The sequence below is a fragment of the Physeter macrocephalus genome, chromosome 13, assembly GCF_002837175.3.
Source record: "Physeter macrocephalus isolate SW-GA chromosome 13, ASM283717v5, whole genome shotgun sequence".
Taxonomy (NCBI): Eukaryota; Metazoa; Chordata; class Mammalia; order Artiodactyla; family Physeteridae; genus Physeter; species Physeter macrocephalus.
The window spans coordinates 51,911,215-51,938,869 of NC_041226.1; the positions used below are offsets into that span (position 1 = coordinate 51,911,215).

Consider the following 27,655-nt stretch of genomic DNA (forward strand, 5'->3'; position numbering starts at 1 on the left):
AGCGTATTATGAATCACTCTCAACAATGTGTACAATCTCTCATATTTTCTTAATGTCCAATCTTAGGCTGAAAATACAAAGTTACTTGGAGATAATCTTCAATCTTTAAGTTATTTACACTGTCTTTGAATAAAATTTCCATAACATTTAGGTCAGTATCCTGTGTAATTAGTCTTCCTGGCTTTAAAATAATCAATTCTTGATTCTGTTAAAATTACAATTCTTCTATCCTTTACGTCACTTTCATTCTCCAAAAACTTTACTTTTTGGAACATCTCAGAAAATTAGCTTTGGATGAAACTTAATCCCCAAGTGTACTCCATAATCAGTAATCTAGAAGGGCTTTCTTTGGGGGGTGGGGCATAGGGGTGTGTGTGGAGTGCATTTATCCAGTTACGTCCTCTTAAGTTTCTAACTAGTAATTAAAAGATTAATACAAGAAGCTTCCCATAAAATCTTAAACATGGAATCAAGAGTGCCAATATGTTTTAGTTAAAGGGCCAAAAAAATATATATATATATATATATTAGCACATTACTGCCACTAAAATTTTAGCAAAAGGAACTCTTATTCACTAGCGGTGGGGAATGCAAGCTGACATTAGCTTTCTGGAGGGCATTTTGGCAATGTTAGCAAAGTCTTAATGTGTTCTCCTTTGACTTAAGAATTTTCCACTCCTGAAGATTTATTCTGGAAAAATCACTGTGTATACACATAAAAATATAGTCAATGATATTTTCAGCTGCATTGTTTAAAATATTGAAATATTGGGAAAATCTAAAAATATATATAGAGAAAGGATTGGTTGACTATATTATGCTACATCCAAATGGTAGAATTCTATATTATCCACTAAAAAGAGGGTAGAAGAATATATAATAACCAGGATATATCTTCACAGAATGTTAATACAGACATGCAAATATGCAATTATTAATTTTAATAATTACCAAATGTTAGCAGTTCTCAAAAAATTTTTTTTAAATATTTTGAACTTTTACTATATTTTTAAGGAAAACACTGCAACACTAAAGGGAATTTAAAAAGAAAAACACAGATTATCCATAGCTTTATCACCTAAATATTATTTTTACTTCCAATATTCTCTTTCAAAATATGCAGGTTATTGCATACATATTTTACATAGTTTGTCATCATAGTGTATATATATACTTTGGTTTCTGACTTTTTATTTTAAAAACTTAAAAACATCTGCTTTGATATTAAATGTAAATGTAGTTATTTTTCATGGCTGATAGAACCATATTCTATCAAGTTGATATATCCAAATTCAACTATTTCACTTAAACAAGGTTAGTAAGTTGCCTCATAGTCTCACCAGCACAGGAGCTTTATAAGAGAAAAAATTTATTTGTCCTAATTTTTTACAAATATATTGATACCTTGATAGAACTTTCACCCACATTTAATTACTAGTAAGGCTGAAAATTTTCCCATGCTACCTTACTCTCTAAATTCCCTCTTATATTTATTTTTATTATTTCTACTGGGATACTACAAAGGTATTATATTAACTGCAAATTTTCTTCCCATTCTGCTAGTGTCCTGTTTTGTTTCTGTATGTCACTGAAATTTTTCTTCTAATTTTTCTGTTTCTTCAGTCAACAGAAAATTGCTACTGTACACTAATTGGGATAACTGTTCTATTTTCTATTGTTTTTTTTTTTTGCTTTAATTTTAAAGATTACTTCTCACCAAACTTGTTAGTAATTATATATGGTTTTCATGTGTATTTAATTTTTCTCCACAATGCTTTCTAATAAACCAGAAGCAGTTACTAAACAATGTTTCCTATGACTATTGTTTTATAATACTTATCTTAACATACCAAAATGTTATAGAAAAAAATGTTGTTGTTTTGTTTTGTTTTATTTTTTGCAGTACGTGGGCCTCTCACTGTTGTGGCCTCTCCCGTTGTGGAGCACAGGCTCCGGACGCGCAGGCTCAGTGGCCATGGCTCACGGGCCCGGCCGCTCCGCGGCACGTAGGATCTTCCCGGACCGGGGCACGAACCCGTGTCCCCTGCATCGGCAGGCAGATTCTCAACCACTGCGCCAGCAGGGAAGCCCGAAAAAAATGTTTTAAAAATTATTTATTTCCCTAAAATTCTATCTTGGCAATCTAAAATACTATATTAGAATATAAAAGTTTGCTTATAGTATCTACAATTTTTTAAATGGTTCAGCAAAAAACAAACATACAAGAATTTATCTCATAACTCTATCAAGTTCTTTATGGGTTAAGGATCATTTAAAATGAATAATTAGAGAAAAAAGACTGCTCATTTACAGGTAAACAGAGAAAATTTTTTTCTTAATTTTAACTCTTCTCATAAAACTCATAATTATTTGGTAAATATACGTACTGATATAGAAGAATAAGCACCAAGCTAGGTATGTCTCCATTTACAGTTTTATTGCTTCAATATAAAAGATATTTCAGAAGAAGACCTACCTGGCTGAGTTTTTCCATGTGTGCTACCAGAAGGGGAAAACGGTGAACCAGTGTTGAGTCATTCTCTGTGCTAACTTGTTTAACAATTGATCGTAGCAGTACTTCTCCATCATATGCAATAGGGAAGATAGAAGTCAGCTTAACAGAAGTGTGACACAGAGCTGACATCACAGCTGCAAGCAGCCGGCTACTTGATGTCTTGAAGTTTGCCTCTTGAATATCCTTTTAAAAACAAAAATATATACCCCACTAAAGAAAGACTGCATCAATATAATCCAAGTTTTTGGATATATAAAAAGATAAACAACCTTTTATAACAAAATTTTCTAGCACTCACTTTCATTGTCTTGTTACAGGATAATACTGTATCAACACTTTTAAACACAGTTAAGTTACTACCCAATGAAGCTGGAAAATTACCAAATATGGTCAAGAAAAATCAGCCTCCTGTACTATTTATGCCTTTATATATCCTCAGAATCACAGTTATCTCTAGCCTGATTCTCAAAGAGTGACATCAAAAAGGCCCCAATTAGTATACATTAAAGTCATTTCCAGTAACAAGCACTAAAACTATTTTCTTCAAATAATAAATGATTTAAATCGTAAGTCTGTGCTACTACAAGAAGACATTTCTCTAATGTTAATGTAGCATCATGTTATTAGGCTACTACAATAGCATTTCACTACGGTCACAAAATTATGTCATCACATTACACAGTTTATTCAGAAAATTTAGTACCACACTTGGTAAGATTTCATAACAAAGTATTAAAGACTTATCAACACAGGATATCCTAATTCACAAAAATCATGTACACTTTACTTGGTTCATCAAATTGTACATTCAAAATGTGTTAGGAGGATACAGCTCATGTTAGGTGTTCTCACAACAATGAAATAAATTTTTTTTAAATGCCAGGAAAAATAAACTCAGTGTGCAAATAGCTCAAAAATATAATAAAAACAAAGTTGCCTATCTGGATGTCATTACTGCAATAACCTTTCCACTCGGCTGGGAAAGGTTATTGGAGTTACCTTCTAACAGTGAATTTTTTGGTGGTGGTGTGGAGGGCAGGGGGTTGGTGGTGTGAGAACTTCCAGTACAATGTTAAACAGAAATTGTGAGAACAGACACCTTGTGCCTTGTTCTCAAACTTAGGGGAGCAATCAATATTTCACCATTAAGCGTGATATTAGTTGTACATTTTTTTTGTAGATATCTTTCATTAGGTTGAGAAAGTTTCCTTAAATCTTAATTTGCTGAGTTTTCATCACTGAGTAAGTGCTAATTTTGTCAAATACTTTTTCTGTATCTATTGAGAGGATCATACAGTTTTCCCTCTCTATTCAGTTAATGTGGTTACAATAGCAATTCAAATATCAATTACATTAATTTTTAAATGTAAAACTAACATTGCATTTCTAAGATATACTCCACTTGGTATAATACATATTTTACATTGGTGGATTACATTTGATAATATTGTTAAGAACTTTTGCATCCATCTTTCTGAGCAATATTTGTCTATAATAATTTTTTTCTTTTACTATCTTTGTCAGGTTTTGGTATCAGGATAAGGCTAACCTGATAAATTAGTTTGGATGTGTTGCCTCCAATATTTTCTGAAAGAGTGTGTAAAACCTTGATATTACTTCTTTCTTTTATGCTTAACAGAATTCACCAATGACGATATCTGGGTCTGGAGTTTTCTTTGTGGTAAAGGTTTTAATAATGAGTTCAATTTTTTTCACAGATACGGACATTCAGATTATTTTATTTCTTGTTGTACCAGTTTTGGTTAGGTTGTATTTTTCAAGATGTTTGTCTACTTTATCTAAAGTTATAATTTATTGGTATAAAGTTGTTTATAATATTCCCTTATAATATTTCAATGTCTGTTGGATCTATAGTGATCTTTCCTATTTCATTCCTGATAATGGTATTTTGTGTTTTTTCCTTCTGTCTTATCTCTCAATCAGACTTCCTAGGAGTTTTAAAATTTTTGTTTTATTTTCAAAGAACCAACATTTGACTTTGCTAGTATTCTCTATTTTCTATTTCATTGATTTTGACTCTTGAGTATTTTGATCCTTTCCTTATTACTTTCTTCTTACTTTGGGTTTGATTTGCTCTTCTTCTGGCTTCTTAAGGTAGAAATTTAGATCACTGATTTTAAACTTTTCTTCTTTGCTAGTAGTGTAAGTATTTAAAAATACAATTTTTTTCTCTAAGCAACACATTGGCTACTTCTCATAAATTATGACATATTTTTATCTTCAGTGTGAAAAATTTCTAATTTCCTTTGGAATTCTTCTTTGATTCACTGGTTACTCAGAAGTGTTGTCTATTTTCCAAATATTTGGTGTTTTCCTTGATATATTTTGCATTTAATTTTTAATTTACTTCTATTGCGGTCTGAAAACACTTTAAGATTTTAATCTTGTGAAATTTACTAAGACTTATTTTATGACCTGGCATGTAATATACCTTTGTGAACATAATATATATACTTGAAACAAAAATGTATACTGAACTTGCACATTCTTTTCCATAAATGTCAGTTAGGCCAAAGTGGTGGATAGTGTTGTCCAAATCTTCTGTATCCCAACTGACATTTTTTGTCTAGTTGTTCTATTAATTACTGAAAGAGTTCTATGTTCTATTAATTACTGATAGTCGCCAACTATCAACGTGAATTTGTCTACTTCTCCCTTTAGTTCGGCCAGTATTTTGCTCAGGGGTTTTGAAACTGATTTGGGGCATACACATTCATGAGGGTTGCAGTTTCCTCATGAGTAAATGAATGATGTTAGCATGCAAATTCATTCACAGCTCTCTCTCCTGACTGTTTTGGAGATATGGGAGTGGCAGGGGCTACCATGAGCTGTCCTTGCTCTCACTTATAGATTCAAAGAACAACCCAGCAGCTATACAACATGCCTGCCAATTTTATAATTAAGAATTGATAAAGCAAACAGAAAAAGTTTTTTTTAACTTTAATTATTTAAGTCACATATACCAAACTGATTTCTTAATTTACCTTTTATACAAGTTAAAAAGACTGAGGTAACTGAAATATATTTTCTTGAAAAGTATTAAGTAGCATAACATATTTTCAACTGCCATTTAATAAACTTAAATTACCTGATCCAAACAATTCAGTAGATCACAAAGGCAAGCCCACTGTAAGGCAGGAGTCGGGTAGAAAGAATGAAAACAGGCAGTAAAGGTATTATGACACTCCTGAAGGACAGCTTCTAGGAGACTCAAGGGTTGACTGAGATATCCTTGGGGATCATTATCCAACTTCACCATGCAGTGATCAACTCCTTCTGACAAAATTTTTCTTAGCAAAGTTCTGGTTTTTCCAATACATTCTGCTAATTTGCTAGTTTCTTCTACAACAGCTTTTCCTGCAGCTTTAAGAGAACAAAGCAGATTGCTAATTAAACAGAATAATAAATATGTATGAAAACATTCAATACAATTCAAGTAATTTCCTATATGGCTAAAAATCATAAGTATCCATAACCTAGAAATGAAACAATATAGAGATTATGTGTGGTCCAAAATTATTTCTTTTTAAATAGGACTCTAAATAGGAAAAACAAAAACAAAAAAAAACCTGCACAGGTTTCAGCATGTAAGTCCAAACCAGTTGTTCAAAATATTTCTGACAGAATCTGTTTATAACAACACCTTATTAGAGTATTTAACTTTAGTCTAACATGACTTTGTTATCAGAATGACATGTAATCTATTATATTCTTTATAAGTAAATATATAAGCATCACAGCAAGCCAAGTTTCTCCCCTCAATTCAGGAGCAGGATAAATAAAGGCAGCTGGGGATCTTAAACATTTGGTGATCCCTATATAAACCTTCTCAATGTCTCAAAACATTTTCTCCTCAAAAGTCATTTAAAAAATATATCATACCTGACACTGGGTAAATTTCACAGGTATAGACACGCAATAACCTCAGACAACAGGTACCCACAAAGCGTAGTCTTTCTAAATCTAGAAGTGTAGCTGTAAACTGGAATCCTTTCAATCCTCTTAGTTCTTCAACTCCTAAGACTAAGGTGGTCCAGCTCCAGTGAAGAATACTCAACAATGACTCAAAACATTCCTAATCCAGAATATGAAAAAATAGATAACAATTAGTTCAAGTGGTACCATAGGTTGAATCAAATGGAAAGATGACATTCAACTTGAAAAGTTTACCTTGAAGTTTGTACTGAGTTTTGGTAGCCCAAATAATAGACATTCTATTAGTTCATTCATTACATTACCATTAGGAATATCTTTGACAAAAAAGGTAAAGTAGTTAGGCATCTATAAAAACAACATTCTTCAATATTTACCTATTTAAAAATACATTTTTAAGTTAGAAGTTTAAAAACTTTTTAAGTTTTAAGTTGCTACCAACCTATCTAGTTTATCATATAAATAAAGAAAAAAAAGAAAACACTCATAAACACTTATAAACATGTTTACTTGAAAGAAAAATTAAACTCTATATTGTCAATGTGGTATTATGTATATAAACTAAAAGTATTTTAAGCATTTTAATAATCTTTGAATATAATAAAGTATTCCAGTATTAGATATCAGTGACAATAACAAATAAGTTATTTTTTGCCTACATATTAAATTTTACAATACAAACTATAGCCAAATCTTGATAAACAAGTTAACAGAAGATTAAAATTGACTAGAAAATACAAAAACACACTTATTTGGATCTTTAAAAATTCTAGAATATGAGTTTAGGGTGGTGAGCATCCCCTGCCATTCTAGTTGGAGTATGGGTTTTATCATGCTTATGATGATAGATACTTGATGAACCTCAAAGTAAAGCACTTATTCCCTCATCTCCACCAAAAATCAGTCCTCTGGTGTGGCAAAACCAAGAATAAAGGTTTGTATTTTAACATTGTAAAGAAATGAATGAGTAAGTTTCTTATACAAAGATTACAATTACCTAATGACCACAAAATCACTTAGACATAAATATAAAAGAATTACTACACACAGATAAAAGAGATCACTGAAAAAGACATAACAGAGGCAAAGATACTTATTTGGGTCAAAAGATACCAAACTGATCTTAATACTAAAAGGATGCCAAGGTACCAAGGAGCCAAAGCTCTTAAGAGCCTCTTATTCAAAGCACACCCTCTGTTGGAAGATGAATTTGACATGATATATCAAAATTTAAATGAGCCCACCTCCAGTAGAAATATTCACAGAAGTACGCAAGTATCAAAGACACATATGTACAGATATGGATATACAGTCGGTCCTCTGTATTCACAGGTTTTGCATCTGCAGATTCAACCAACCAGGGATCGAAAATATTCAGAAAAGAAAAAATTCCAGAAAGTTCCAAAAAGCAAAACTTGAATCACTGCCAGCTATTTACATAGCATTTACATTGTATTAGGTATTATATGTAAGCTGGAGATGATTTAAAGTACACAGGAGGATGAGTGTAGGTTATATGCAGGCACTGTGCTATTTTATATAATGGACTTGAGCATCCAGGAATTTGGGTATCTGTGGGGGGGGGGGGTCCTGGAACCAATTCCCCCTCAAATACCAAGGGACAACTGTAATAGTGAAAAATGAGAAACAAACAGTCCTCTGGTAGGAATAGAACTGGATAAATTAGAGTATACCATTCTATGGAATACTAAGCAAACATTAAAAAAATTCAGATAGAGCCAAATGTATTAACATGGAATATATCTGTAGCGTATTTGATGAAATTTTTATCATTAATCCAGAGAAAACCATAATTCAAAAAGATATATGTACCCCAATGTTCACAGCAGCCCTAGTGCTGCTATTACAGATGAACAGATAAAGAAGGAATGGAATAGAATGGAATGGAATGGAATGGAATATTACTCAGCCATAAAAAAGAACAAAATAATGCCATTTGGAGCAACATGGATGGACCTAGAGATTACCATACTAACTGAAGTAAGTCTGACAGAGAAAGACAAATATCATATGATATTGCTTATATGTGGAATCTAAAAAAAAAATGATACAGATGAACTTATATACAAAACAGAAACAGACCCATAGACATAGAAAACAAACTTATGGTTACCAAAAGGGAAAAGGGGAGAGGGATAAATTAGGAGGTTTGGGATTAGCATATACACACTACTATATATAAAATAGATAACCAACAAAGACCTACTGTATAGCACAGGGAATATACTCAATATTTTGTAATAACCTATAAGGGAAAAGAATCTAAAAAAAATATATATATATATATATAAAACTGAATCACTTTGCTCTACATCTGAAACTAACACAGCATTGTAAATCAACTATAATTGAATAAAAAAATAAATAAAAGAAAAACCATGTCATTTGTGAAGTGTTTTACTACCACCTTTAAAAAAAAAGAAATTTTTAAAAAGTAATATGCAGAACTTTAAGCATGATCAAAAACAAACAAGCAGACTGTATAGCATACAGTAAACAGAGACTAATAAATTTGTTTATGTACAAAAAATAGTCTGGAAGAATATACATCCGAATGGAAACAGCAGTTATATATGGTGATAAAAGGGTGATGGGAAAAGAACTTCAATGTAATTTTAGTATAGTTTTAACCCTATTCCCACCAGGGATGTGTATTCGTTTTGTGGTTTAAGAGAAAAACTAAGAAAAAAAGGAAAAAAAAGTACTCTCCCTATGCATTTTACTAACATGACAGACTACCAGCTACATTAATAAATCATATTCATATAGAGCCCTACAAATTAAAAAGAATTTTTATATCCCTTAACTCAGAAATTCATAATGATGCTATGATATAGTCGAGATAACCTTCCTAAGAGTCCTCAACTAACAAATGAAAGAGCAAGAATTTAACCCAGACTTCCTGAGATGAAACACCATGGTGTTTCAATTACATCTTACTGGCTTTCCATTCTACACTGGTAACCCCAATGGCATCATGTCTTTAAATGTACAAAGGGGATGGTCAGGTAATTCAACAAAGTCCCTAGTTAGATATACGACCCTTCTATTTAATTCTTTAGCATTAAAGTAACATTCTTGGTTAATATCACTCAACTTTTCCTTCACTTTCTAACTCCTTCAGCATATGTGTTCATACATAATTTATAAGAAAATTCACCATGTATTTCAGAAATAGCAAGGTATGTTAAAATCAGTCAACATCTCTATTTTCCATTATTTAATGTGCATATTCTTTGGCCTGGGATGTCAAAGCTAATATAAACAAATCTGAATTATAAAGCTATGCTACGATAAACTCTTAGAAAAGTGGCTAAGTGCTAAACATCAAAACAAAACTCAGCACTGGACAGAAAAGCTGACTTTTTAAAAAATGGCTTACCACTGAGACAGTTCTTGCAAAAGATCTCTTTAAAATATGTACAGGTTCACTGGTTTGCTGTTTGCCTTTTGAAGCGCTGCCATCACTGGTTGGAAGTCTGAAGGTAGCATACACACATAAATTTATGTTGGAAAGTCCACCGACATTTTTCTTCTCAAATATACATTTTTGCAATGGCAAAACAAATTAAACATTTAAGCGTTTTTGTTAGGCAAAATCCCAATATGGGGCTTTTTACAAACATTTTCCAATGCTAAGCAAAATTTTTAGCACATAAGTACCTCATCTTCTAAATCTCATCTTTGTAAGACTGGGTAGTAGAAACTCTCTTCTCTTACTAGACAATGTTATGTAACTTATGTTCTCTAGTAATATTACTATTAAATGGTACCGTTAAAGAGTTACTCAACCACTGTACCCGGGAGTAGTCCATGCAACTTGCTATGTTCATAATGCTACATATTACAAATACTGACTATAGCAGATTGCATAAAAACAAACAAAAATATCCTCTTGGAAAAAGTGAGGTTATACCATCTAGATTCTTAAAGATATTAGTATAAAAGATATAGAAGACAGAGAATCACTGTTCTAAAGGTATTGTCTTTGATTTTTACTATTTAAAGTAAGAATGCCATTTTTTAGTGAGGGTTTATATCTATTTAAATTCTTTAATCTAAAAATTATTGCAGTAATCACCTAGATATAGATGGGCACACACATAGGCATTGTTCCCATATGTCTCAATTACCATGAAGTAATTAAAATTCTTAAATAATGTTAAAATATAATAGTAATATCATATGAGCAAGTTATTGTTTGATATTTTAATTAAAGGTGGAAATTTTTCAGCAGTAAGGGATTTTCCAATTCATTCCATCACAAGATGAACAAGAAATATAAAATTGTAGAACAAATCAACCAGGCCTACATCTAAAATCCCTACCTAGGGCTTCCCTGGTGGCGCAGTGGTTGCGCGTCCACCTGCCGATGCAGGGGAACCGGGTTCGCGCCCCGGTCTGGGAGGATCCCACATGCCGCGGAGCGGCTGGGCCCGTGAACCATGGCCGCTGAGCCTGCGCGTCCGGAGCCTGTGCTCCGCAGCGGGAGAGGCCGCAGCAGAGGGAGGCCCGCATACCACAAAAAATAAATAAATAAATAAATAAAAATAAAATAAAATCCCTACCTAACACTCAGATTTCATTTCTCTAAGACAAATTTTATTGAAGTTTAAAACATTCTGAAATTGGTAAGAAAATCAATAGATTTAAAAAATAAGTTATTAAAATACCGTTACAGGCATAATACAGATAACCTGAGTCATTAGAGATACTTTATTAATAACTTGAGGTAAAAAAATGTTTAAAAATATACAAAACATAAATTAAATGTTTTTATTAAATGTAGCTAAATGCTTCGAATAGTTTCTCCCTTATTATGCCATATATTTTACAGTGATCCTAGCTCATTATATTAAAAGAATAAACCATGTTAATTATAAATATGCTAAATACCTGTATAATAATTGAGGTATCTGACCAGCGTTAACATCTGTACCATTATTTGATTTCTTTGAACTCTTAAATTGGAAAACAACCCTAAGAAGAGAAAAAATAACAATGTAACCAAAAACAATACTATTCAAGATTCAAGGGAGGAAATGAAAAGTTTAACAATCATGCTTTCAAATCTTACATTACTGAAGAGAGATTCATTCCTTAAGGACAAAAATACACGTAAAAAGACACTTCTGATTTTAATTCTAGCTCTGAATGCCTTAATGGGTTAAATGAAAGAGTTGAACCTGATTGGGAGCTCCTAGGTGAGTAGCTGCTCTGCTCCCTCCCTCCTGGTTAAAGCTCAACTTCAACCAGAACAATAAGCTTTTAACAAAATATTTCAACTTACAGTTTAAAATCTGCTTAAATAGATATAAACTTTAGCTTCAAAGTTCTATGATATTCCAAGGTTGAATGAACTGTATATGGGAATCATACAGTCCAGGATCAAAGCAGTCTCCCCAGTTCTACCGTACAATCTTAGAGTAAGCTGAAAAGGATATGTTACAACAATAGACTTAATTTATCTTCAGCATTCTACTTGAACATTCAGGAACATAGAATTCACCTCATAAATTAGTCTGCTCTTTTTCTGGTCAGCTCTCTTATGAGCTGAATGAAACTATATGAAATATATGATTACATAACTTCTACCCATTTCAAACAGTTTACGCTCAAGAATAATAAAGAATAAATTGAATTTCTCTTATAAATGACGGTCCTTTCACATGAATCAGAGTACAGCATATAGAGAAGGCTGGACTTAAGAGTCAAGAAACTCCAGGTCCAGATTTGGTTCTGCCACACAGGAGCCATACAATTTGACACAAATCGTTTCACCTTTTGTCTCTCTTTTCCCGAGTGTAAAAATGGGGCTAATAACTACTTCACAAAGTTACTGAGGGCATCAAACAAGATAATATAAATGAAAGTATTTTATAAGCTGGGAAGTGCTCTATACTTGAAATTTAAATGGTAAATTTCCCTTTACATTTTATTAAAACTGTAGCATCTCATATCATTAAGGCTTTGCAATTTATATTTTCATAAGCACTGTCAAATTTTATAGCACGTATATATTTCTTTTTCATGGTTTCCAAACTCCCTATCCTTGTCATTTTCCTCTGTATAATTTCTAATTTTGCAAACAAGCTTTTAAACAAAGTAACATCCAGAAATACACACAAATGCCAACTGATAAGAGCAAAGAATAGCAGTTCTATTATCTCCACATTCTGTCTTACCTTAATTTGGCATGCGATTATACAAATTTAATTTTTAGCAGGTCATATTATGCTCTAGACCTACAAAGATTTTTTACTCTACTAAAAGACCTCTGAGCTTTCAAAACAATATTCCACTAACAAAAATGGGAGTTGCTTAAGGAATACTTAAACATTCTGCTTACCCATCATCTGTGGTAATAGAAGCTTGTCCATGAGATCCACAGTCACTGCTGGGTCCTGACACTCGAGCCCAGGCTACATACCACCAGCCAGCTTGCAGGAGGACTGGTTCATCAAACATCATTGCATATTTTTCTCTAAGAGGAAAATTAATGTGTCAAAGACAATGCCTTTGTACTTCTCTGTTACATACATTTATTTTTTAAAATCCTTCATAAACAAAACATGAAATACACTGTATTATTATAAGATTCTTGTCAAACAACATTAAAAACCCTCTATTTTGAAAAGTCTGGACAAGAACACAAATAATAGTTACTGGTGCTACAGTGATGGCATTACATTTCTTCCTCCTCATCTTGAGTTCTAAAACTTGCTTAAACGTTATAAAGTTTTCATACTAAAATAAGACAATTTTTTTAACTGTTGTTAAAAAAAACATGGCAGCTTTGTTGGAAAACTTTGAACTTTAAAGTTCATGTATTCAGTTAAAGTCTTTCGAGAGCTCTGGAGTCAGATGGCCTGACTTTGTAACTCGCTAGCTGGGTGACCTTGGGCAAGTTACTACATCTTCTTTGTGACTTAAGTTTCGTCATCTGAAAATAGGGACAAAAACAATATCTAGCTCATAGGATAGGATTGTTCTGGGAATTGAGTTTAGACAAAGTGTTTGGAACTGAGCCTGTCACACAGTAACTACACAAAAAGTTTATTAAATTAGGAGGAGAGAAAACAGATGTATACAAATAAGGACATCTGATAAAGATATATCCAAGTTACAAAGTTCTAGGTAATAGAGTGGAAGGAGTGCATATTGGTTGTAGCTGGGACAGAGAGAAGAATAAAGATATTGAGGAAGGGGAAGACTGTCATGAACAGATCGCCCGGGGTCTGAAAGTACAAAACGGGGTCTGGAAGTGGCAAGGTGTCCAGTTAGGTTAAAGCACTGAGACAGATATAGAAAAGTAGTAGGTAGAAAGTTTAAAAAGACGCTGTGAAAGATTGTGGAAAGCCTTTAATACCAGCCTTAGGAATCTGGGCTTCGTTAGTAGGCAAATGAAGAAAATCTAAATGATTCTCTATACATAAAACCATACACTGTATTTTTGACTTACAATCATATGCTCAAAAAAGTGATAACAATGGCATCTTAAGGCTTTGTTAACAATTAATTAATCAATTAACTTTCCTGAATTTTCCCTAATCTTCATTTGTATATAACATTAAGAAGTTACTGAAATAGTATCTCCTGATATTGGTTAATGCCTAAAGTGAAGAAACAGTCAAAATTTTCTTTAGGTTTACTATTTTGTTCTCAAAAGTATTTGTCTGTTAAAAGTAAACTCAATGCCTTACTACCATTTTCAGAAAATATACATTTTCATTAACAAAAAGCTTATGAATGCCACAGAAGGTTTTCTTAATGTAGTCATCATTGGGAAAAACAGTACACTACCATTATCATGAAGTCCAAATCCGTTCTTTTTCTCATCATAATATTCCCTGATTCAAATCACTAACTTGTCAGAACAGTCTTGAGATAATTCTTAAGTTTACACAGAGAAGACTGATAAAATCTAAGTCTCTTTATTATTTAACGAACCTTCATAAATAAACATCCTGATTCTGGTTACCTCCTGAGAGGTTTCAGTAAAGCTGGCCACCTCTCCAAACGTGTTATAATCAAGCAAATACTATAGGCTTGGTGTCAGAGCATACAGGTGATTTGAAGTACGACCCACTATGACTATTTGACACAGTATACATAACGCTACCGGTAGTAAATATTGTACTGCATCACTAGAACACTAGCATATTTGGTGTTCTCTAAGTGGTGCATGAAAATATGTGTGCAAAATATATGTATATTTCCATCTTCAATGGAGAAACAGTCAATTTATCTTGTGAAACACAAACATGAAGGGTACTATTAGTTTTAATGTAGCATTGTTAAAAGCAACAGTTATGTTACCTAGTATATAATTTAGTTTCTTAAGCATCTGATCACAGATTATTTAAAACTTTCTCTTTAAGTTGCGTTATTCACTTATAATAAATATGTCATATTAAGTATGCAAGGATTACACTGAATACTGAAGAAATCTTTACCTAGCAGCACAGTCATAAGCCAACACATCAGTCTCTGCAAGAAGGTCTCCATCAGTTTCATGATCTCCTCCATCAGGACCTAACTCAAACAGCTGGGGAGAGGAGAAAAACATATTGTGCCCAGTCACTTAGTCATGCAAATCTGCTGAATAATATGTTTATAATTTCGTGTCTCCAGTATACGCTGGACACTACAGAATGTAAAAGAGTACCTGCTTTTAAAAAAATGTTATTCAGTGAAATGTACAGATCTATATATCTAAATTAAGAAACACATGTCTTATGGTCTGTATTAACCTCAGTTTTCCTTATTTTATATATTCGCCTACTTATAGCAAATGCTCCAAATATGTTCTGTACCAGATATAAACATCTGAAGGTGAAAGAACTCTAAGTTCTAAGTGAGCTTCCAAATGTAGTAGAACTTTGCTTCAACACGTAACTAGCTGTGAGATCCTAGGACCCAGTTTCCTCATCCATTAAAGGGAGATGGACACTAGCAGTGCCTACTTCATTGTAATTGTGAGAATTAAGTGAAACGATACTTGTGGAACCCTTGGAAAAATACCCAGCGGAAAAATAAAAAGGCTAGAAAAATATTAGCTGAGGAATAATAGAAGGAAAGAATCCTTAAGAAAACAGGTAACAAAAAATAGCTCAAATGGCACGGGAAAAGGAGATAAAAAGAGTGAGGGGGAAAAAGACAGTTATAAAAAAGGGGGAGGACCGCAGAGTACAGGAAAAGAATAAAAGGGAAGATATCAAATAGGAAAAGTTATGAAATTAAGTGAAAATAAATGAGAATTATGAGGAAGGGATTTTTTTTAAATGTACTAATACATATTTTTAAAACCCTTATTTCTCTTGATGATTATAGTAGGTGAACTACAAGAAAGGTGAGTAAAAGACTAAGAAGGAAGAGCCGGGGACATTAAAACTTACTGGACAATTACACTGTTAGAGGTCGCCATTTTTCAACTATATATGCTAATAGTTTAAAAATCTGTCTCCACCTCAGATCCTAGTCTGTGCCTGGGATTCCCCCGGGCAGCTCAATCTCACCAGTTGTAAAGTGACTCATCTCTCCTGCCTCCTGCCTTCCCTGCTCTGATTAATGGTACTATCATTCACCTACTCACTCAGATTAAAAAACCTGGGATAATCCTTTTTTCCAAATCTCTCCACCAGCACTGTATCTCTACTATTGCTGGTACCAAAGCTTGTCAGTGCAACCAGTGTTAGCAGTGTTACTAGCTGGAAGAGTTCAATATGAACTAATTAGTTCTTCTCTCCATTCTCTCCTTGCTCTAACCCATATTCCACAAAGTTAAGGGTTTTTGCTTTTCTTGAATAACCCACAGCAGTCTTTTTAAAATGAGTATCTGATTAGAATACTTCCTTAATCTAAAAGTCTTCAATGGTTTCTCTTCTCCTTCTTTGTAGCATGATATAAAGGTCCTTAATGATTTGCCCCTAACTTGGCTCCCCTGTTTATGTTCAACAAATAATTTTGAACACATACTGTGTGCCAGGCAGGGTTCTAAGAACTGGGCATACAGGGGTGAACAATGCAAACAAAAAAAAGGGGCGGGGGGGCTACTGGAAGTAAGTCTGTGGTAAGGGAGAGGATTTACAGTTTTAAATAGGCTCACCAAGGAGTCACGCTCTTAAGGTAGAGAGGAAGTGAGCCTTGCAGGTAATGGAGAGAAGAGCTGCCGTCAGAGGGAGTAAGTAGCAAGTGTGAAGGTCCTGAGGTTTGACTGTGCCTGGCAGGTCTGAGGAACAAGGGCCAGTCAGTACGGCTAGGTTAGAGTGAAGCAACTAGTATAACATAAGGTCAGAGTGGTGATGGAAGTCAGTTCTGATGGTGTTTCTCGGGCCCTTGTAAGGCCTCTGGCTTTTATTCTAATACTAGAAGACACTGCAGGAATCTGAACAGAGGAGTGGCATACTCTGGTGTACATTCTAAGAGAATCACTCTGCTGTGTTGAGAACAGACTGAAGGGAGCAAAGGGCAGAAGCAGGTACAAATTGGGAGGCTACTGTAATGCTCCAAGCAGCTGTGGTTTGGACCAACTTGGTACCAGGGGCAGTTTTTAGAAGTGGTTAGATCCTGGATTTATTTTCAAAGTGCAGCCAACAATATTCGCTGTGAGAGTGGATGTGGGATGTGAAAGAAAGAGGGAAGGCAAGGATGACTCCAAGATTTTTGGCCTAAGCAACTGGAAGAATGAAGTTAACTCTATTCTGAGTCAGTTAACTGGGATGGGGAAGGACAAGAGAACAGCAGGTTTAGAGAGATGGTCAGAAGCCTAGTTTTGAGTACGTTACATCCCCAATACTTGTTAGTTATCCACATGGAGATGCAGAGTAGGCAGCTGTGTATGTATATATATATATATATATATATATATCTTTGGAGGTCTATTAAGTGTGAGAGCGATAAGAGAAAAAATACCTAAAGCCGTAAGGCTGGATCACTGAGGGGGTGAGTAGACTTTAAAAAGATGTCCAAGACTGAGTTCCGGCACTCCAGCGTTTAGAGGTCGGGAAGATGATGAGTGACCAGCAGGAGACTAAGAAGAGCAGCCAGGGACATGGGAGGAAAATGAAGTGTGGTGTCCTGGGAGACACGTGAAGAAACTATATCGAAGAAGAGCTCGACTGGATTAAATTCTGTAGACTGGTTAAGGAAGATAAGGACTGAGACTACAGTAGTATTTAACTGAGAATTTTTTAAGAAGCCTGCTATTGAAATTAAGGCATAAACTATAGTCGTCTCTCTCACTTTAAGAGCAAAATCAGATAATGTGACAACAGAAAATTCAAGCTATTAGTGAATTTTCAAAGACCGAGCACATCCTTTGCTTAGTATAACTGTTGCCCTTTCTGAGATGAATAGTGCAGTAAATTTAGGACTTCTGATTGTTTTCTGACTCTCTACCAGATGGAATCCATCCCCTTACTCACTTCATCCCTGGTCCCCACGCCTGTGGTTATGATGTCTGTTTACACAGTATTTGGCAGTAAAAATGCTAAAAACTTTTTAAAGCTACATCAAAATGCCCCTGCATCTTATCATTAAAACGGCTACAAGAAAGTAGGCACATACAAAGGTGCCTTCTATAAAATAATAAACTAAGTCAAAATACTTATCTTCAAACACAAAAGGCAACAGTGCGAATGAACTGCTTACCTTAATTTTAGCGGTATATTCTCCTCTACCTCCGAACAGACCGAGACCACCAAGTAAAATGTCTGTGTCAGCACTAAAACGTATAGCTTCTACCGAGTGAGCAGAGTAACCCCAGCCCCCTCCATGACCTGAAAGATGCAAATGATAACTTATGCTTTAAAATATCCATATATTTCATTTACAAGACAATATTTCCTAAACATAAATATACATACTTTCAAACCTGTTTACTACACTATAGTCTTCTTTGGAATAAACCTTCATTACTGCTTGAGTCTCCTCCTCTGTACTTGCAACACCCATCTTTAAATCCTGCATGGTTGCCAAGGTATCAAGACAACCTAAAAGCAAACAAACAAAAATTCAACTCCTTGAAATTAAAACTTCCCCGAGTACTTAATAATATGAGATGCTGGAGGGGATAAATTAAAACAATAAATTCTGAATGTGCTCAACAAATTTATTCCAAGCTTTAACATTTCATGGAAGATACTTTTACAACCAATAAAAATTACCCTCTGCCTGGGTAATTATCATATTTAAACATAAGCTATATGACAACGTTTCACACAAAACTATCTCTCTGAAAAGTTGGAATCGCTTAATCTTTGAGTCCCTACAAGGTTCTTCCTTTTATCAAACTCTCGGAATCACTTTAGATTGATTCTTAAAAGTACTATCTGAGGAAGACACAGGAGCCTGAGATAACCTTAATCGGTGCTAGTTTTGGATGTTTACAATGGCTACCAGATGTTGTAAAAGTGCTATTTCTCAAATTAATTAATTAGAAGTGAAGTTGATGTGCTGTGGAAAACTATTATGTAAGAAGAAACAGAAGTGGTAACTATAAAATTCATATCATATTTTATAGAATTTATTTTAAATAATGTATAAAAAATAAATATTATAATTATACATTTGAATATTTAACCTACATCACTAAAGTTTATATATTCAAGTTAAGCAAAAACATTATTTTACAAGATACCTATTAGGAAAATTATATTCAGGGCTGCTTTATATTTGGGCATATATGAATCGTTCAGGGTGTTGGTGTAAGTCTGATGTACTGTTTTCTGTAGGGTAAACCTCTTAAAGTTAGAGGATTTATCTTATTTTGCACCTAGCGTATTATTGTTTAACAAACATGACAGAATGATATAGAAATTTAAATACTCTTAAAAAAAAATCCTCAGCACACATTAATGAAAATTAGCTGATCATCAAATACCAACCCTACCTAGAATGTGCAAAGCTGCATGAGACCGGGTGGTGAGAGCCCTTGATCCCGTTGGTAAGGCAAGTTCAGGACTTAGAATACTACACCGGGACTGCATGTCTGCTGCAGAGGGAAGTCGGGCATCAGCAACCACTGCATTGTAACACCACAGTTCTCTAGTGTTTGGTCGAAACCTTTCAAGAAAGAGAATAATTACAGTATAATAAAACCTGTGAAGTATAATTGTATAATTGACAATACAAAGAGAATAATACGGCCAGCTTAAACAGGACAAAACGTAGCTCATGACTTTCCATATCTGAGCTAAAGATATAAATAAAGTGATTATGTCACTATAAATGAAATAATTTGAACAAAACAGTAATATAGATCACATTTCATGAATAACAGAGCAACAGTATACTTAAAAGTATAATGTGTACTTACAAATGTAAAGCTTTTGTACAGCAAAAACTCCATAAAAAAGTGTAAAGACAAAAGATAAGTCAAAAGAAAATACATGAAACAAACATATGAGACAAAACTACAATATCCATAACGTAGAAGAGCTCCGGCAAGCCAGTAAGAGATAATCAATCCCATATCGAAAGTGGGCAAAGCACATGGAATGCTGTTCTTAGGAAGGAAGCACAAATAGAATGTATGCAGATGCTGAATCTTACTAATAAACAGTAAAGAATCACAAAAACCGTGAGGAACCCACAATGCCCTCCTGCCATTATCTCATTCATAACAAAATCCTCAAAAAGCAGTCTCCACTTCTTTACCTCTTTTATTCTATAAATTCTTTTTGGAAAAGTTGTTTTTATCAACTATCGAGTACACACAAAAGAACAGTAACAAAATATTTTCAAAATAAAGTATGAAGAATAATGACACAATGTACACTAGTAAAAAGAACATTACCATTATCTATTAAGTACTCTGTGTCTCCCTCCCTACTCAATTCCTTTCCTTTTCCTTTCAAAGGAATTTTCGATTCCTTTGATTATTATCTTGACTTTTAAAAGTTTATTATTTTCTTGCTTTTCTTTATGATTTTTCAAATGTTTGTATCAAAATAGTATATTATTTAAGTCTGGTCTTCTCAATCAATGACACTTGATGATCCAAATTTACTAAATATAAAAGCACTTATATCCAGCAATCCCACTTTGGGTACATATCCAAAAGAACTGAAAGCAGGATCTTGAAGAGATATTTGCACACCCATGTTCATAGCAGCATTATCCACAATAGCCAAGAGGTGGAAGCAACCCAAACATCCTTCAATGGATGAAGGGATAAAGAAAATGTGGTAGAAACATACAATGAAATACCATTCAGCTTAAAAAAAAAAAAAAAGAATGAACCTTGAAGACATTATGCTAAGTGAAACAAGCTAGTCACAAAATGACAAACTATGTATGATTTCACTTATATATCTAAAGTAGGCAAATGCAAAGGAACAGAAAGTAGAATGGTGGTTGCCAGGAGTGAGAGAGGGAGGGAGAAATGAGCTGTTCTTTGCATAAGTTTAAGTTTTACAAAATGAAAATGTTCTGGAGAGATGCTGTTCAACAATGTGACTATATTTAATGCTACGGAATTGTACACTTAAAAATGGTTAAGATGTTAAATTTTATGTTATTTTTACCGCCATTAAAATTTCTTAAATTATTTTTTAAAAACACTTAAAGATAATACTTCACACAGAATAAATTCTATGAAAATAGCTGCTATAATTAGTAGCATTAATATTATTGGTTTATTGCTTTTTAATTTAATCTCTCAATCTAAGTGTTACTTGTATTCTTATTTATATAAAAAACAAAATACATGCATTTTAAAAGGTATCAAACAATATAAACCAAACCTAATACTTGTGACCCATAGAGAAGGTTAGTGGGATTTGGAACGGGAGAAGAAAAAGATTTGGAGAAGGACCACATCATTTTTCCTGTTTGTATTTTTGCTTTGCTTTTTAAAAAATAACAACACAGATTCATGTGTTAGTTTTGTAAATTTCGAAATGGGAAATAAAATTGCTATTAACATTTATCTGCTCTTTTCAGATGTTAAAAGTTTCTAATTGTTCAGGAGAAGTTATTGTTAAGAATACAAAAGGAGGCAGACTCAGGCCGGAAGGAAAGTCAAAGTAAGCTAATACTGAATCTGCAATGTCTGTGATAGCTGTAAAATGCACATACCCTGTTGAAAAACACAAAGGACACAAAGCAGCCAGAAGTCAGGATAATGGAACAAACTCTCCACCTTCCAGCTGTTTTACTCAAACAGAGGAGGAGATTGCCCTTCATCTTTTAATCTCTGTTTTAGAATAAAGGGTAAATGATCAAGGACCTGGCAAGCATTTGAGATCATCTGTCCCCACTGCTATCACATGTGAAAAAGGCAAGGTTCAAGTAATCGGATACTGCATTTTGGAGTTCTGTTAAGACCCCAGGGAAATGATTCTAGTTATACTGTTAGAATCTACTTCTACTGTTCCCTCTAATTTAGAGAATGCATTTCTAATTTAGTAAATGTATCCAGAAACAAATTCCATACTGCCAATTTTTACTTTATTTTGTTAATGCAAATTTACTTCATTTCAAAATAAAACATATAAGGATCATAGAAAATCAAACATCAATTTAAACCTAGGTCCAAACCAGCGCTTGCTCTTTAGTAACTAAGTCTCTTGTACATTGACTTCCAATCAGTAAATAATTGAGGACAATTCTATCTTTACATCATTTGCTTCTCTATCCCCTCCATTCCACTGTGATCACTCTAATTCTGGTTCTCAGTATCTCATGTCTTCACAAGAATCACTGTAAGACTACTCACCTCTAGTCTCTTGTTATCTAACCTACCCTGTACATTGTTGCTAGGGAGATCTAAAAGCACTACTCAACTCAATTCTGGCCTCCAAGTCTTCCCACAAAATGCCCCAATGAGATAGCAAGCTTGTGAGCAACCTGGGAAGCACTATAATTCCTTCACTAGGAATCAGGCCTCAGGACTGATAGAAAACATGGCCTTTTAAGACTTGGGTGGCTGGTGGAAATGAAAGCAGGAATGGGCAGAAGAAAGAAGACAGAGAAAGTCTTCCCTCTCCTCACTCATGTCACTTCAACCTTTCGACTTACCTGGATTCCTACTAAGGCTGGCCAAATAAACAATGCAAGGGGGAAAAAAAGGTTAAGTCCTGTGATGAGCCACTCTGGTAAGGGCAGTGTACACCCCCTATTAGCATTCAAAGCTACAGATCTGAGGATAACTCTTTCCTTTACTCATTATGTATATAAAGCACCATAATAAATTTTAAACAAGTTACAATATAATTTTTTGAATTGCCTGTGTGTACCTGTATCCATCTCTACATTTTAATAATTTCCAGAGTTTGACAACCCTGTATATTTCTCTACCGATATGGGGATTTTGTTACATACATTCCTAAAGGGCAAGCTCATTGATCATATGTATTCTGTATTGTCTTTGGCATAATTTCTTCTACACAGCTGGTAATGATTAGATATTTATGGGACCAGGAAATAGAGTGAATTCTATACAATACAGACAAGAATGCTGACAGACTAAAAATAATTAACAAGAGAACTCTTGAGAGTAAAATTTCATATTATAATGAGAATAGCAAAGCCTTCTACAGCACCTACTATGTGCCTCTACCCTAAGTTCTCATAACAGCCTATAAGGTACCATTATTATACCTATTTTATAAATGACAGAAGTAAGGCACACAGAGTCAAAGTAACTTCTCCACAGCGACACAGAACGCAAAGTGTGCAGCTGGGATAAACCTAGGCAGTCTGGCTCAGAATTCATGCTTTTAACCACTACATTAAGGTAGCAAGAGTAAAGGTCCCCAAGAGTCACTGCGATAGAAGTGTAGTTAACAGTTAAATAGGAGAGTTCTCATCTATGAAAAGTCTGCCTCTACATGACTTCTATATTCCACAAAAATACAATTTGATCCAAACTTATTTATTACTCTATTTTATAAACAGAGAAGCTTACCTCCAAATGACATCATACACAGGGTCAAGACACACACCAAATCCTTGCAGATCCTCTTGTTCAGAGTCATTAAAGGTTTTACAACTCCCATCCACTTTATTTATCAGAAGACACTTAAATGGAGGAGGTTCTGATATAGAAGCAGGTACCAAGCCTTAGGAAAAAGTATTTATATATTTTAAAGATGCATTACCTTTTTATATTCCCCCAACTTATAAGATAAGCATTTCCTGTATCGTAAGTATTATTACTATCTCCATTTTACAGAAGAAGACACTGAGACTGAGGGATTTAAGTAACTAAAAACCTTTAAGTAGCAGAATTTGGACTAAAACCTCAGGCTGCCTAAGTCCACAACATATGCCCTTAATTTCTACACAATACTACTCTATTATATAATTATTCATGATATCACGGACACAAGTATAAATTGACACCTTGGTCTCGATGAAACGTCAAAGTTTGATTTATGTAACCTTCCATAAAACTAATTTCCATCATTTATTTGACAAGAACCGACATGGAAAAACTCCTCTTTCCAGTACAAGGTACAGGTTTTATACCACTACAATTTAGCTCAAATTTCCACCACTCTCTAGCTTATAGGTACTTTGGTTTCTACTTTCCTAATTATTTCATTCTTCCAGCACATAGATACATATAAACATAGACACTTAGAAGCTTCTTTTAAACTTCTTCAAAGAGAAGAAAACAAAAAGCTACATCTCATAATAGGGAAAGATGACCGTTTACTATCAAGGATGTTTTGGAGGGACATTTGCTTGTTTGGGGTATTACCTATGATGTGTTTACTGGCAAAAATTTCTGATGTAGCGAGCACATGAGAATTAATAAGTGCTTCATCAATTCGTAAGAAAGTCTGGTCCCCACTTGCACCTATCCAGGTAGCTTTTCTTCCATATTTTGATCCAATGTTAGGCATGGGAGCTGGCTTTGCATTCCAGTATGGCACATCCAAAATTGGTCTACCCAGTTGTCCTTTCTAAAAGATTAAATAAATCATATTAACAATATTACTGGATAAACAATTTATAATATTTTATAAAGTTAAGGAAACAGTAGACAAAAATAGCTCTATGAGACATTATTCTTCATCAGTTGTTAGCTGTATTTTTCAATAAATGAAATTCATGTGAAATTTGGACCAAACATTTACAAAGGAGTAAAATAATTTCTATTATTCTTAGGAATTCTCCCCCCTAATAAACCACAAAGTACAAGATTAAAAAAATAATAATACAGTTGAAATATTTCTCCATGTAAGAAAACTCCCTGAAATACTGTGATTGTCTTCACCAACATTTAAATGAAAAGTATAATAAATACACAATATGTTAAAAAATTGGTAATACAAATTGTTCATTTAAAAAATCGCTTTTCTATTTTAAGTTGACAGTACAAAAAAATGTCACTCTCGAACTCACAGAGTCTAAAAATATTTGGGTAAAAGGCCAAAATAATGAATACTGCCACTGTGAATACAATTAGGAAATTACATATTTTTCACATGATCATGTGTTAGTAAGTTATTTCATTTATTTTTCAAGATAGAGAGCAGAATCATTATGATGTCTTAAGTAAGTAACTGTGAACTCACTTAAAAAGTATGGCTGTCTCTAGGTACCTGGTTAGGTAAGAGTAATAGGAAGTTTCTCACTACTAAGCGAGTAGCTGTAAAAGAATGTTAATGTTGGTTGGATTGGGAAATATTCACCCCGCCACCCCGCCGTGGCTCAGGAGCTCTCTCTCTCTCTCTCTCTCTCCTAGCTTTCCCCTTCCACAACCCCCTGGAAGGCAGACAATGCTGCACCATGGCAGCCAGGGTTCACTACAAGTAATGGAAACGGAAATCACAGCAAAACACCCAAAGCATAAGGGAGCCGGGAGCACTGCAAACAAACACAGCCACAAACTGACTGCAAAAGCAACAGAGCTTCAATCCCTGGGTTGAACCAACCGAGGGAAAAGTGGCAAGCACAGGACTAGAGAAGCAGCCAAGAAATTTCAATGTTTATCTCAGCTTCTTTCAAGGTCTATCCTTATGTTTTGACAAAACAACAATAACAGCATAAAAATGTGTATGTCATATTGAGGGGTATATTATGCTTTTGGAGGAAAAGAAACTAATTATATTTTTCATTGACTACTGAAATAAATATCTATTCCCCTATCAACCAACTAATGTGAAGAAAAGCAGTCTAAAAATATGATAGCTGCCTGGACAGGCCCCATGGGATTCAGAACGTGGTTATAAATAAGCCACATTTAAATACATAGAGGTTCACAGCTACGGCTTCTGGGGCTAGAGGACAATGATGATTGTCTGATTCTAAACATTACCATTCACATTCCCTCCAAAACAACATAAAATCCACACAGAGCAGGCTTCCCCGGTGGCGCAGTGGTTAAGAATCTGCCTGCCAATGCAGGGGATGTGGGTTCGACCCCTGGTCCGGGAAGATCCCACATGCCGCGGAGCAACTAAGCCCGTGCGCCACAACTACTGAGCCTGCGCTCTAGAGCCCGCGTGCCACAACTACTGAGCCCACGTGCCACAACTACTGAAGCCCACGTGCCTAGAGCCCGTGCTCCGCAACGAGAAGCCACCGCAATAAGAAGCCCGCGCACCGCAACGAAGAGCAGCTCCCGCTCGCCGCAGCTAGAGAAAACCCGTGCGCAGCAATGAAGACCCAACTCAGCCAAAAATAAAATAAATAAAATAAATAAATTAAAAAAAAAATCCACACAGAGCAAAGAAAACCACACACGCCTCAAGCCTTCAGCACTATCAGGAAATAAAGGACCTCAGGCTTTTAAGGTGCCTGAAACCAGAGGGTGGAGGTAGGGTGCCGGGCACAGAAGGGGAGGCTCAAGAAGGGAACAGAGGGAAGAACTGGCAAAATCATCCCCCAAGGGAAAACCCAAACCTCTGGTGAGAATGCCAGATACGGGCAAGGGCTTGAAGGTTCACAGTGCCAGCCATAGCGCAGCAATGAAGACCCAACTCAGCCAAAAATAAAATAAATAAAATAAATAAATTAAAAAAAAATCCACACAGAGCAAAGAAAACCACACACGCCTCAAGCCTTCAGCACTATCAGGAAATAAAGGACCTCAGGCTTTTAAGGTGCCTGAAACCAGAGGGTGGAGGTAGGGTGCCGGGCACAGAAGGGGAGGCTCAAGAAGGGAACAGAGGGAAGAACTGGCAAAATCATCCCCCAAGGGAAAACCCAAACCTCTGGTGAGAATGCCAGATACGGGCAAGGGCTTGAAGGTTCACAGTGCCAGCCATAGGAAAAAGGCTTCAAAGTATGCAGGACGATTGCTCACCCATCAGGCTGACACAAATTAAAAGGTATGAGGGACAACACATGCTGCTGGCAAGGCTGTGGAGAAATAGGCACTCTCGGACACTGCTGGTGAGAATGCAAAATACAGGGGAATTGTTACTATCTCACGAAACTACACAGGCATTAGCCTTCAACCCAGCAATCTTACTTCGAAAAATTTACCTCAAAGGTACACCTCTAACAATATTTCATTGTTATTGTTGCAACATATTAGAAAATACTTCTTTTTCCAAGAAATTGATTTAATAAACTACAAGATATATACACAACTGTACTATGCAGATGTAAAATATGAATTGGGAAGATCTCTATGAACTGATAAGGAATGATTTCTAGGAGATACAGTAAAGTGTTAAGACAAAGTACAGAAGAGCATATATAAAATGCTGCATTTTGAAAAATAAAGATGGGGGAATAATTATATATATGTATATATATACATACCACATTTACACCTATATCAATGCAGATATAGATAGATGGTATGTGTGGTTATTTATGTATTAATCTTTAAAAGAATAAACACAGGAAGGAGAAACTGGAAAACAATGAACTTCATAACCTACAAGCATGGCGTGAAGGGGTGGGAAGTAGGGATGCCAGAGATGGGGGAGGGAATGACACTTGGGTGAGTATACCATTTTTGTATAACTTAACTTTTGGAAACATGTTAAGGTTCTACACATTTCAAAAAATAAAACTCCATCTAAGGATGTGGGAGGAGGGACCCTTAAACTTAAAAGCAAACTGAAACAGCGCACTGGACCACAAACCACTCTCCTTGGAAGTCTGAGAGCTCCAAGTCGGCAGGACATGGTAGGGGTCAGCAGTTAAACCAATGTCTTCCTACAAAGGGCCAGGAAGACTGTTACAAGAGGGAGA

At 34.7% G+C, this 27,655-nt stretch overlaps 1 protein-coding gene across 5 annotated transcripts in view; it reads right to left on the reverse strand.

The window, feature by feature from the left end:
• MYCBP2 (MYC binding protein 2) overlaps positions 1 to 27,655 on the reverse strand; it is a 276,794-nt gene that overhangs the window by 131,893 nt on the left and 117,246 nt on the right. For all 5 annotated transcript variants that reach the window (XM_024123253.3, XM_024123254.3, XM_024123252.3 and 2 more), the window contains exons 22-33: positions 24,201 to 24,405; positions 23,403 to 23,556; positions 19,383 to 19,555; positions 18,358 to 18,483; positions 18,143 to 18,270; positions 14,947 to 15,038; positions 12,840 to 12,974; positions 11,387 to 11,470; positions 9,873 to 9,969; positions 6,419 to 6,611; positions 5,625 to 5,899; positions 2,477 to 2,698 (exon numbers count right to left, since the gene is read on the reverse strand). In XM_024123253.3, the coding sequence (XP_023979021.1) occupies positions 2,477 to 2,698; positions 5,625 to 5,899; positions 6,419 to 6,611; positions 9,873 to 9,969; positions 11,387 to 11,470; positions 12,840 to 12,974; positions 14,947 to 15,038; positions 18,143 to 18,270; positions 18,358 to 18,483; positions 19,383 to 19,555; positions 23,403 to 23,556; positions 24,201 to 24,405 (1,884 nt within the window). The remainder of the gene's footprint in view (positions 1 to 2,476; positions 2,699 to 5,624; positions 5,900 to 6,418; positions 6,612 to 9,872; positions 9,970 to 11,386; positions 11,471 to 12,839; positions 12,975 to 14,946; positions 15,039 to 18,142; positions 18,271 to 18,357; positions 18,484 to 19,382; positions 19,556 to 23,402; positions 23,557 to 24,200; positions 24,406 to 27,655) is intronic.